Here is a 13,078-nt window from a genome sequence, read left to right on the forward strand (position 1 = left end):
GTTTATCCTCAAGGATGATCAATGGAAACAGGATGCACCTGAGCTCAATTTCAAGTCACAAAGCAAAGGGTCTGAATACTTATGTATATACAGTGTTTCTGTTTTTTATTTTATTACATTTGCAAAGAATTCTAAAAATATGCTTTAGATTTGTGATTATGGGGTATTGTGTTTGGATTGATGAGGAAATAAATACCTTTAATACATTTTAGAATAAGGCTGTAGCATAACAAAATGTGGAAAAAGGTGAAGGGGTCTGAATACATTCCGAATGCACTGTACATGAAAAGGCACAAAACTGTCTATATAAGGTCCCACAGTTCACAGCGCATGTCAGTACAAAACATATCTGCTGAATTGAAGGTCCCCAAGAACACAGTGGCCTCCATCATTCTATAATGGAAGAAGTCTGGAACCACCAAGACTCTTTCCAGAGCTGGCTGCCCGGACAAACTGAGTAATCGGGGGACAAGGACTTTGCTCAGGGAGGTGACCAAAAACCTGATGGTCACTCTGACAGAGCTCCAGAGTTCCTCTATGGAGATGGGAGAACCTTCCAGAAGGACAACCATCTCTGCAGCATTCCAGCAATCAGGCCTTAAACGTAGAGTAGCCAGACGGAAGCCACTCTTCAGTACAGGGCACATGACAGCCCACTTGGAGTTCGCCAAAAGGCACCTAAAGGACTCTCAGACCATAAGAAAAATGATTCTCTGGTCTGGTGAAACAAAGATTGAACTATTTGGCCTGAATGTTGGCACCATCCCTAAGGTGAAGCATGGTGGTGGCAGCATCATGCAGTGGGGATGTTTTTTAGTGGCAGGGACTGGGACACTAGTCAGGATCGAGGGAAAGATGAACAGAGCAAAGTACAGATAGATTCTTGATGAAACCGGTTCCAGAGTGCTCAGGACCTCAGACTGGTGCGAAGGTTCACCTTCCAACAGGACAACGACCCTAAGCACACAGCCAAGACAATGGAGTGGCTTCCAGACAAGTCTCTGAATGTCCTTGAGTGGCACAGCCAGAGCCCAGAATTTAATCTGATCGAACATCTCTGGAGAGAACTGAAAATAAAAAAATAAAAAACTGTTTTTGCTTTGTCGTTATGGGGTATTGTGTGTAGATCGATGAGGATTAAATAAATAAATAAATAATAGATTTTAGAATAAGGCTGTAGCGTAACAAAATGTGAAAAAAGTCAAGTGGTCTGAATACTTTCCGAACGTATGTATATATGTACAGTATATACAGTAACCAGTCAAATTTTGGCGACACCTACTCATTCAAGGGTTCTTCTTTATTTTTACAGTGTAGAATAATAGTGAATACATTAAAACTATGAAATAACACATATGAAATCATATAGTAACCAAAAAAGTGTTACATTTTTTGGGGGATTCTTCAAAGTAGCCGCCTTTTGCCTAAATGACAGCTTTGCACATTCTTCGCTTGGTGGGCTAAAAATCGCCACATGCTGGAGGAAACAGATTTTGGGACGAGTTGGGCCTCTCGCTTCGGCTCTTCCTCTCTGCCTTTACAGACAACAAGGGATCCTCCTCCCTGCCCCCCACCCCTCCCGAGAAGACTAGCATGACTGCCCGACCTGTAAAACAACTTCACAGCTCCCCATCAACAGGTAATACAAAAAGAAAATAAGAGAAACCTAGTCCAAAAGTACTCCACCCTGAATAGGAATGAGAAAAATGACACTAGGCTGGTTTTATTTTTGCACAAGAACTCTCCCCGGAAGATCTAACAGACGTTTTTAAAGAAATGGGTAAAAGGAACATAGGTAGTTTCTTTTGGTAAGATAGAGCCGATGGCATAAACATTTTCTTTGTCAAAAAGGTGACATTGATTGTTACGACTTCTATGAATGGTGGGTGGAGGAGTCAAGCGCAGAGAGCAGGTTAGTTCCGTACGTGGATCTTTATTCCAATGACAGCGAAAAAAAACGGACATGCAAAACACAAGGGCGCATGAAACAACCCGTCCAAACAAACAGGACTAAATCTGTCTGGAAAAATAAAGACCACAAATTAAACCAACACCATAAAACAGAGAACAAGCCCGCACAATAGCCTACAAACAAAACTAAACTCAAAACAGGTGTAACCAATTAGACCAAACTAACAGAAACAAAAGGAAAGGGAATCGATGGCAGCTAGTAGGCCGCCGAGTGCCGCCCCAACAGGAAGAGGCACCATCTTCGGCGGGATTCGTGACATTGATTCAGAACATGGAGGGGGTGAACGATGGGAGATTCTTGTTATTTTAACTTTCTTTACAATCAATCTCCATAATTTTTGTATTATGAAATGTAAATGTGATGTATTGATGTTTATTTCCTCTTTTGATCCCCCAAAAACTAGCAAAATGTAAACAAAACCAAAAAGATATACATATATTTATACAACGGCTGGGTCTAATCCTGAATGCTGATTGGTTAAAACTCCATTCCATTTGACTGAGCAATCCACTGTCTCATCAGCCCAGCCAGGCAATGTATAAACTCTCCACAATAAAAAGCATTGAGACATTATCTCACATTTCTTTTAGACTAACATTTCATTTTCAACAGCGGAGATTTGTATAAACCTTTCTGTCTGTCTCTCTGACATTTGCAACATTGTTTCAATATTGAAATTCGATCTCCTGGTGTGGGAATTAGAAATGGTTTATACTTTTACTTTTGATACTTAAGTACATTTCATCATTCAATTTACTTTTGATACTTAAGTATATTTGAAACCAAATACTTTTAGACTTTACTCAAGTAGTATTTTACTGGGTGACTTTCACTTTTACTTGAGACATTATCTATTGAGGTATCTTTACTTCAACTCAAGTATGACAATTGAGTACTTTTTCCACCACTGGGAACTGGAACAGCCTTGTTTTCTTTGTGACACTAATCCAGCTGAAATATCCACAGGTGGGTCTGGTTTGGTGGGCTTTGGACATACTGTACAGTACCAGTCAAAAGTTTGGACAAAACTACTCATTCAAGGATTTTTCTTTATTTTTACTCTTGTAAACATTGCAGAAAAATAGTGAAGACATCAAAACTATGAAGTATATAAACAATATCATAACCGCCATCGACAAAAGACAGTACTGTGCAGCCATCGACCTGGCTTCTGAAATGACTGCCTCGCCTGGTTCACCAACTACTTCTCAGATAGAGTTCAGTGTGTCAAATCGGAGGACCTGTTATCCGGACCTCTGGCAGTCTCTATGGGGGTGCCACAGGGTTCAATTCTCAGGCCGACTCTTTTCTCTGTATATATCAATGATGTCACTCTTGCTGCTAGTAAAACTAATTGTATTCTCTTCAACCGATTGCTGTCCGCACCCTCCTGCCCGACTAGCATCACTACTCTGGACGGTTCTGACTTAGAATATGTGGACAACTACAAATACCTAGGTGTCTGTGGTTAGACTGTAAACTCTCCTTCCAGACTCACATCAAACATCTCCAATCCAAAATTAAATCTAGAATCGGTTTCCTATTTCGCAACAAAACCTCTTTCACTCATGCCGCCAAACATACCCTCGTAAAACTGACTATCCTACCGATCCTTGACTTCGGCGCTGTCAATTACAAAATAGCCCCCAACAATCTACTCAGCAAATTGGATGCAGTCTATCACAGTGCCATTCATTTTATCACCAAAGACCCAAATACTACCCACCACTGCGACCTGTATGCTCTCGTTGGCTGGCCCTCACTACATATCCGTTGCCAAACCCACTGGCTCCAGGTCATCTAAGTCATTGCTAGGTAAAGCCCCGCCTTATCTCAGCTCACTGGTCACCTTAGGAACACCCACCTGTAGCACACGCTCCAGCAGGTATATTGCATTGGTCATCCCCAAAGCCAACACTTCCTTTGTCCGCCTTTCCTTCCAGTTCTCTGCTGCCAATGACTGGAACGAATTGCAAAAATCTCTAAAGCTGAAGTCTTATATCTCCCTCTCTAACTTTAAGCTTGAGCTGTCGGAGCAGCTTACCGATCACTTTACCTGTACACAGCCAATGTGTAAATAGCACACCCGACCACCTCATCACTGTATTATTACTTACCCTCTTGCTCATTTACACCCCAGTGTCTCAACTTGCACATCATCATTTGCACATCTATTAATGCTGAATTGTGATTATTTAGCCTCTAGGGCCTATTTATTGCCTACCTTCCTACTCTTCTACATTTTCACACACTGTACATAGATTTTTCTATTCTATTTTTAATTTTTGTATTATTATTATTATTTTTTGTGTTATGGACAGTACGTTTGTTTATGTGTAACTCTGTGTTGTTGTTTTTGTAGCACTGCTTTGCTTTATCTTGGCCAGGTCGCAGTTGTAAATGAGAACTTGTTCTCAACTGGCCCACCTGGTTAAATAAAGGTGAAATAAAAAATAAAATAAATGAAATTACACATATGGAATCATGTAGTAACCAAAAAAAGTGTTAAACAAATCTCAAGATTTGAGAATCTTCAAAGTAGCCACCCTTTGCCTTAATGACAGCTTTTCACACTCTTGGCATTCTTTCAACCAGCTTCACCTGGAATGCTTTTCCAACAGTCTTTAAGGAGCAGTTTTTCCTTCACTCTGCTGTCCAACTCATCCCAATCCATCTCAATTGGGTTGAGGTCGGGTGATTGTGGAGGCCAGGTCAGGTCTAACCACTAGGCTACCCTGGGGCGGCAGGGTAGCCTAGTGGTTAGGTTGCAAGTTCAAACCCCCGAGCTGACAAGGTACAAATCTGTCGTTCTGCCCCTGAACAGGCAGTTAACCCACTGTTCCTAGGTCGTTATTGAAAATAAGAATTTGTTCTTAACTGACTTGCCTAGTTAAAAAAATTAATAATAATAAGTATTTGGAATGCAACCAGTGTATTGAACAGCGAATGTGTAGGCATTCATAGAATCACGTCACTGTATAGAACGGCGAACGCATAGTCAAAAACTACAAAGCCCATGTGGTAGTGGTACACAAAACGCTGTCTGTCTGATGATGCTGCTTTGACAAAATAACCCACACCCCTCAATAGTTACCACAGCCACAAAGTCGTATTTCTACAATAGTCATAAAATCAGATTTTTTAAAAACCTTAGCCACACTGTCAACCTTATACCTAACCTTAAATTAAGACCAACAAGCAGAAAAAAAACATTTTTGTTTTCATTAATTGTTTTGCATATTTTGGACCAATTCTGACGTTGTGGTTGTGGTAACTAGTGAAAGCCTTAAATCATCCGGAAAAGGAACGCTGAGTGAGTTGAATAGCTATTTAGTATTTGCTTTCAACCTTAGTATCGTTTAAATTCATCTGCTAGGCATTACATTGGTCAATTATTTAAATGCATGTTGTTGTTTTTCATTCACAACAAAAAAAAAATCTATAAACATTCCACTATCGTGGCGGTTTTGCACCAGTTAGCGTTAGCTAGCTAGCAAGCAATATTAGCCTTTGATGGCAGTCGGTAGATAAAAGGCAATGTGTGTAATTTTTTGCCACTTTCCTCATAGCAGGGAAATAGATTTCTGTTTAGTAAGCTAGGCAGATAAATGTCATTACTTAATCATTATTACCATATGCTTATTTGCATTCGCCTTAGCAAGATACTTACAGCTTTGCTGCTTGTTAGTTAACGTTACAGGATCTTGCTGTCAGAGCCAAAATGTGCCAGTCTAAGAACTGAATTCAAATGTAGTTGAATGACAGTTTGAAATACATTTTCTTCTGATTTGTTCTCCTTCAAAGTAGTGACGCTGGCCTACTTGGTGGTTGTGAGGACCTGGACTACAAGGAAGGCACAGAAGACGACAGGCTGGGAAGCACTGAAACAACCATCATGCTCAGGAACTGCGCTTTCAATGTTAAGGACATCACTGCCATGCTGTCAAGTTCTCACTGACAAGCTGACCTCTTATAGGGCCCTTATCCCCTACTTTTTGACTTCATAGGAGGGCAGAAGTAGTAGACATTAACAAATGAAGTAAGAGGGAAATAATTTTCACCCACAAACAGACACACTCTTGAATTGAAACCATGGTGGATAACCGCTACGCTACGGCCCTGGTCATTGGCTCTGTTCTGAGTCTGCTGGCCACTGTCTATCTCTCCATTGCTGTGGGAACACAGCACTGGTACCAGTACCGAAGTCCACCCGGCAACCATGAGGCCAGCAACGCTTCGGAGCTCCGCGAGGACTTCATCAACGGAGAGTTTGATGAAAAGACCTACAGCGACACGCTGTTCCGCCTCAACGGCACACTGGGGCTGTGGTGGAGGTGTGTGCAGGCGCCAGGCCAGTCACACTGGTTCAAAGAGCCTGGTAAGAACCTACACACACACTAGAGTGAAGGAGCAGGGTCACTGAACCACATGACTAAGTCACATTGGTTAAAATCATCTACTAAATGGCATTTATTATATTACTATATATTATTATTTATGAATATATTATATTTATTACAGCATTCATTGCAGGTGTTGGTACAGAAACGGTGTGCTGGATAGACAGGTGGACCAGTTACACATAGGTGTGCCAATCAGTGTTAAACACCATGCTAATATTGTATTATAAAATAAAGGCCTCCTTTTTTCTGATACCCACACAGGAGCAACACTGGGTTTGATATTAGTATAAATATTTGGTGCTTACTTCCAATGAGTCTGGGGTTCAATATGATCGCAGGTTGTCGACAATGCAGCTTTTTAAAGGCAATCTCTGATTGAGTGGACATCTGCCTCGTTTAACCGTGAATGCAAATGTGTGAACATTGCCTTTTAAAAGCTGCAATGTCGACAACCCACATCAGATTGAATCCCGGTCTAACTCTGTTTCTTCTCTTGTATTCTCAGATCCTAAGATGGTAACACAGTGTGTGAGCTTCACTCTGCCTCAGCAGTTTGTACCCAAGTACAAAGACCCAGGGAATCACAACTCTGGGGAGGACGTGCTTCGGACATGTGAGTCTTGCCTTGCAGCCACACAAACATACAGTGCCTTTGGAAAGTATTCAGACCCCTTGACTTTTTCCAAATTTTGTTACAGCCTTATTCTAAAATGGATTACTTAAAAAAAAAAAAGATTTATCCTCAGCGATCTATACACAATACCCCATAATGACACAACGAAAACAGGTATTTCAATTTATTTGCTAAAAAATGAAATACCATATTTACATAAGTATTCAGACCCTTTTCTACTAGACTCAAAATTGAGCTCAGGTGCATCCTGTTTCCATTGATCATCCTTGAGATGTTTCTACAACTTGATTGGAATCCACCTGTGGGAAATTAAATTGATTGGACATGATTTGGAAAGGCACATACCTGTCTATATAAGGTCCCACAGCTGACAGTGCATGTCAGTGCAAAAACCAAGCCATGAGGTTGAAGGAATTGTCCCTAGAGCTCAGAGACAGGATTGTGTCAAGGCACAGATCTCGGGAAGGGTACCAAAACTATTTCTGCAGCATTGAAAGTCCCCAAGAACACAGTGGTGTTTCTTAAATGGAATAAGTTTGGAACCACCAAGACTCTTCCTAGAGCTGGCAGCCCAGCTCTTTGGCTTACTCTTTGGCCTGAATGCCAAGTCTGGAGGAAACCTGGCACCATCCCTACGGTGAAGCATGGTTGTGTCGGCATCATGCTGTGGGGGTGTTTTTCAGCGGCAGAGACTGGGAGGCTAGTCAGGATCGAGGGAAAGATGAATGGAGCAATGTACAGAGAGATCATTGATTAGAAACCTGCTCCAGAGTGCTCAGGGTCTCAGACTGGGACGACGGTTCACCTTCCAACAGGACAACGACCCTAAGCACACAGCCAAGACAACGCAGGTGTGGCTTCAGAACAAGTCTCTGAATTTCCTTGATTGGCCCAGCCAGAGCCTGGACTTGAGTCTGATCGAACATCTCTGGAGAGACCTGCAGCAACGCTCCCCATCCAACCTGACAGAGCTTGAGAGGATCTGCAGAGAAGAGCGGGAGAAACTCCCCAAATACACGTGTGCCAAGCTTGTAGCGTCATACCCAAGAAGACTCAAAGCTGTAATTGCTGCCAAAGGTGCTTTAACAAGTACTGAGTAAAGGGTCTGAATACTTATTTAAATGTGATATTTCTGCTGTTTTTTTTTTCATTTTTTTTTTTCATTAATTAGACAAAATTAGAATAAGGCTGTAACCTAACAAAGTGGAAAAAGCCAAGGGGTGTGAATGTTTTCCTAAGGCACTGTACATACACAGAATGTATAAACATACTGTAGTTCAAACGAGGTTCACTGGTTTTATTTAGTTTAAGTTTTATAAAACATGTATTTTTCGTTTGTATATTATTTAGAATCTGTTTTAGGGACAGAAAGTAGACTATGCGTGGGAGGCTAGGAGACTTGTGTTACATAGTTTTTGTGTATTTTGAGATGTCACGTCTTGCCACTGTGGGGTAGAAATGCATCAGGTGATGGGTCAAGTCATAGGTTAGGTTTTAAAGGTAGACTCCGCCAGTGAGATGATGTAGATGCACGAAGTAAACCAGTAGTAGTGGGTCAATTTCCTTTACAACCAGCAGCATTAAAGAGCGAGGCTAAACTTCAGCTGTTTTAGTCCCGTAGCTACCACGTTGTATAAGTGTGAAGCACTACTTTGTGTTAGAGCAAAGTCTTGCATCACGCTCCTCTCATTGCATGTGATCGAGTAGTAAGGCTAACGAAGCCGACTGTTGTCGATGAGTGAAGTCTGGGGAGGTGCATCTGTGACATTTAGTGGTTTTCAAACAGCAAGGCTCAGATCAACATGATGGTAGTGTCAACAAACCTGCGATTGTTTAGCTTTTTTTTTTAAATTTTATAAAAGTTTAAATTAACTTTTCTAAACCCCCATATCACACACTCACCAGCAGAAAACATAGGCCTAATGTGTACAATGAATTGGTTAGAGGGGTCTAAAAGATCACTTTGATTTGTGTCCCCTTTTCTGCAGTTGCACCTCTGATTTCACTCCTTGACTTTCGTCTAGTCGGTTGCTTGAACCTTACCACTCAAACCCAGTCTGTGACCCACGAGATTCAGAAGCTTGAAAAACATGTTAGAATTTTTCCCCAAAATTTAGAGAGAAAAAAACTTAACATTTTATTTTATTTGTGTTGTTTTTGAATTCGTATAATTTTAGTTTTTCAAACAGGTTTGTTAATTTTATTTCAGTTTCCGGATTAGTTTTAGTTTTTCATTTACTATAATAACCTTGGTTCAAACTGTGTTTCATAGAAATGAGAGTTGGAAATTTGGTGGTTTCCACTGTTTATTGTTACTGACAGTCATGTGAACTAATCTCTTTCCCTTTCTCTCTCAAGCAAATAGACACAGTAATAAACATTGGTTTGGCATTATAAAGCTCTTTCTTCAGATATTGTTCATCTGTCTACGAATCTATAAAAATAACTTTATTTGTACTGCACTTTTCTGACATTTCTAAATTGGTTTCTTTCTCTCTGTGTCTGAGCAGACCTGTGGAGGTGCCAGTTCCTGCTGCCTCTGGTGTCCCTAGCCTTGGTGTTCCTCAGCGGGCTCATCGGTGTGTGCGCCTGCCTCTGCCGCAGCATCACCCCCACCCTATGTGTAGGAGTGCTCCACCTGCTGGCAGGTTTGAGAACTACATGGATAATCACAATGCCTCTCAACACCCTTAATCCCACCACACACAAACACACTTTACACCCAACAACACATGTAAAAAGTACTAATGAAAGCTAAGGGATTCATGAAGGTTAAATGTACAATTGCATGAAGTTACATTCATTGTTGTCCTTCCCATCCAGGTCTGTGTTCCCTGGGCACAGTGTGCTGCTTCCTGGCTGGCATGGACCTGCTCCACAGGGTCTCAGTGCTTCCCGACGGCTCCCTGGGCTGGTCCCTCTACCTGGCCCTCATCTCCTCACCGCTGCAGATGATGGCGGCCGCCCTCTTCCTGTGGGCCGCCCGGAGCCACCGCCAGAACTACACCCGCATGACTGCCTACCGGGTGGCCTAAAGAGACAGGGGTTTATTTCATATGTCAGGGTTGCGTTCAGTAAAAGCATAACGTTTTGAAATGGAAAATGTGAAGCTGTAGTGTTTCCAGTCACATGCAGACTCCAATTTGTAGAAGGTGAGATTGTTTCTATGAAATGGCTATGTTTCTAAACATTTTACAAAGTGCGTGTTTTACTGAATGTGACCCTAAACGGCAGCCTACACAACAATGATTCATACTCCCGAGGGGTGTCCTACGAAGCAGATTTGAGTAGTTAGTTAGCAAGGTAACTTTGGTCAAGTCTGAGTTCAATTCGGGATACCAGTCATACGAAAGTGGCTCACCTTTTAGCCAAATACGTACTTTTATATGGCAACGAACCCTTCAGAACTAACCTGCTCCGGGGCAGACTAACTTGTAGCTAACTCCACTTATCCTGAGTTGAGGACCTATGAAATCAGATTCCCCTCTATCAACGATTGCGTTGTCATCCCTTTCATTTGAGGAAGACAAATGATTCAAGAATTTAATCAAATGTTTTGTTTGTGTAAAAAAAATATATATATATGTTACTTTACACATTTAGTAATAACCGAATGCATTTCAAACTTCACGCAATGTAACACTTTTGTATATAACGTCATAAATATTTTTTGGGGGGGGTTGGAGTGGGAAGAAAGTGCTTGTGTGTTGACGAGCACACCAAAGACTGCATTCACGAGAAGTAATAAAACGAAGATGGCTGGTTAATTTTGGAAAACCCTGAGTAGTTTTAGCTTGCTTCGTTGTACACCCCTCTGCTCTTGGAAGGCCTTTGTATGTTCGCGTCTGTCTTCGCCCAGCACCGAAGCTGTTAAAGGTCCTGATCTGGGTCACGTTCAGGGGGGTGCAATGTACTGAAACATTGTGAATAGAAATGGGATAAATAGAGCTGACATTTCTTACTCGTCATGTCAGAGTATCTGAAGGCTCCACAACGTTGTGACCTACTGAACACAACTCGAGTGATTTTGTGCCGGGCTGGGACAAAAGCCTGCACACTTTGGCCTCGCCAGGACGAGGCATGAAGAGCACAGGGTGGCCCAAGCATTCACTCTGAAACAGCTACGGATTTATAGTGTTGTCGTCATGACAATCCTCCCCGTTACTATACCTGAATGACAGATTTTAGGGTGACTGAATCTTCACAACACCTTAACTACACCCCACAGGGTGGCCTAAATGATCACTCCACCTTAAGCACAACTGTTTGAAAGCTGACACTAGCCAATAAAACCTCAAACGAGACATCACCTGTATAAACATATCCTAAGAGATTCATAGAGACAAGTGGTCAATTTGATTTTACGATCCATTTCTCCCCAGCAGCATGTACTGTATGTGCATCAGGTATAACAAAACCTGTGGTTGATTATGAGAAGGTGAGGTGTGTTTTGTAATTTTTTTCTTGAAACCATTTGTTTGTAGGTGCATCTTTAGCGATGCTCTTTTTTTCTTCAAGTAAACAACAGTTGGAGTCATATTTTGCCTTTGCTTCTGTTGCCATCTCTACCATTTATGAATGAAAGCTTTTTGCATCACTGCATGGATAGATAATCCTAGCCTTTTTTGTGGGTTTTCCTCAACTAAATATATTTTTGTGGTTTTTTTTATGTGATCTATAGCGCGTTGTAGTGACAGGACCCCATTTGCCTACATTTCTTTTGTCATATGTTGATTGAATGTCACCTATTGGAATGTAACCACTTCTTTGCCATTGTCATCCATCTTTGTTAACTTAAACGTTTTGAATGTAAAGACATGTTGCCCTGTGTCGTTTTGACACCACTATAGCTAACCAGTGTTTTGATCTTCCTTTTGATGTTTATGATGTTTTTTTTTCGGTTATGTTGAAGTGTAGTTACAATACTTAGGTTTTCAGAAGCCTACAGTGTTTTGAAGCCAGCTTGAAACTACCAATGACAAGACAATTGACACTAACTCCAAGTACGCTTGGTAAATGAGCACTCAACAGATATGGTTTACCGGGACACATTTTATGAAGGGTGTTTAAATGTGTTGAAACACCTTGTGGCTTTTGTGTTTTTAAATGTCACTATACCTAAAGCACACTGCTTAATTGTTTTCCATAATAATAAAGTAAACCTATGCTGACCTCCGGTCTGGTTGTCTGAGTGTTAATATTGTATGTGCGTGAGAGTGTGTTTTAAATCATTAAAATTATGTGTGTAACATGAGGAAAGACCACACCTTAAAAAATATCATCTCCTTCCCTCTTGACAATCAAACCATTTTACTTCTCCCATTCGCCAATCAATGGCTGTATATAGTCACCCAATCCATTTCTTGTTCTCTTGATCTTTGATAGCGTTCCGCATCCCTCCACCACCCATTCTTGTTTTTTTCCAGGATACATTAACTCTGCTGAGAAGCAGATACCACCAGGACTCCCACCCCAAACACTGTCTTCATCTTCCGATACCATAATGTCCAAGAAACCATCCTCCCGAAACCACCACGCTCTTTCAACCATTCCCGAACCATTATACTCCTTTAATCATCCAGGGTTCCTCTCGATGCTGCGACACTACCTCTGACGATGCCTACCAAGACAACCACCTATCAATCATCCAACTTCATGCCAAACCCGAGCTGTTTTTTGCATGACGACATTCTGCGTTGATACACTACATGACCTAAAGTATGTGGACACCTGCTTGTTGAAAATCTTCCAAAAATCATGGGCATTCATTTGGAGTTGGTTCCCCTTTGCTGCTATAACAGACTCCACTCTTCTGGCAAGGCTTTCCACTAGATGTTGGAACATTGCTACGGGCACTTGCATCCATTCAGCCACAACTGCGTTAGTGAGGTCGGTCACTGATATTGGGCAATTAGGCCTGGCATTCCAATTCATTCCAAATGTGTTTGATGGAGTTGAGGGTAGGGCTCTGTGCAAGCCAGTAAAGTTCTTCCACACCGATTTTGACAAACTATTTCTGTATGGACCTCACTTTGTGCACAGGGTCAATGTCATGCTGAAACAGGATAG

The 13,078-nt window shown here is 41.5% G+C and overlaps 1 protein-coding gene across 5 annotated transcripts; it reads left to right on the plus strand.

Moving 5' to 3' along the window:
- The first annotated feature begins 1,490 nt into the window (after window positions 1-1,490).
- LOC109901107 (claudin domain-containing protein 1) lies at window positions 1,491-12,187 on the plus strand. 5 transcript variants are annotated; one of them, XM_020497133.2, is made up of 5 exons: window positions 1,491-1,639; window positions 5,777-6,350; window positions 6,881-6,988; window positions 9,520-9,657; window positions 9,833-12,187. In XM_020497133.2, exons 2-5 carry the CDS (start codon window positions 6,065-6,067, stop codon window positions 10,042-10,044), a joined length of 744 nt encoding a protein of 247 aa, XP_020352722.1. In that variant the 5' UTR covers window positions 1,491-1,639; window positions 5,777-6,064; the 3' UTR covers window positions 10,045-12,187. The 5 variants fall into 5 exon arrangements, with proteins under 5 accessions (XP_020352722.1, XP_020352724.1, XP_020352721.1 ...); XM_020497135.2 differs by having other exon boundaries at window positions 5,780-6,350; XM_020497132.2 differs by lacking the exon at window positions 1,491-1,639 and adding an exon at window positions 5,073-5,285.
- Window positions 12,188-13,078: the final 891 nt, after the last annotated feature.

The sequence above is a fragment of the Oncorhynchus kisutch genome, linkage group LG12 (assembly GCF_002021735.2).
Source record: "Oncorhynchus kisutch isolate 150728-3 linkage group LG12, Okis_V2, whole genome shotgun sequence".
NCBI lineage: Eukaryota > Metazoa > Chordata > Actinopteri > Salmoniformes > Salmonidae > Oncorhynchus > Oncorhynchus kisutch.

Excerpts from the sequence above, each read along its gene's own strand:
- LOC109901107 (XM_020497133.2), top strand. The coding sequence starts at position 6,065 with ATGGTGGATAACCGCTACGCTACGGCCCTGGTCATTGGCTCTGTTCTG. Across the intron at positions 6,989-9,519 it reads GGAGGACGTGCTTCGGACAT|ACCTGTGGAGGTGCCAGTTC; the intron begins GTGAGTCTTGCC and ends GTGTCTGAGCAG. Across the intron at positions 9,658-9,832 it reads AGTGCTCCACCTGCTGGCAG|GTCTGTGTTCCCTGGGCACA; the intron begins GTTTGAGAACTA and ends CTTCCCATCCAG.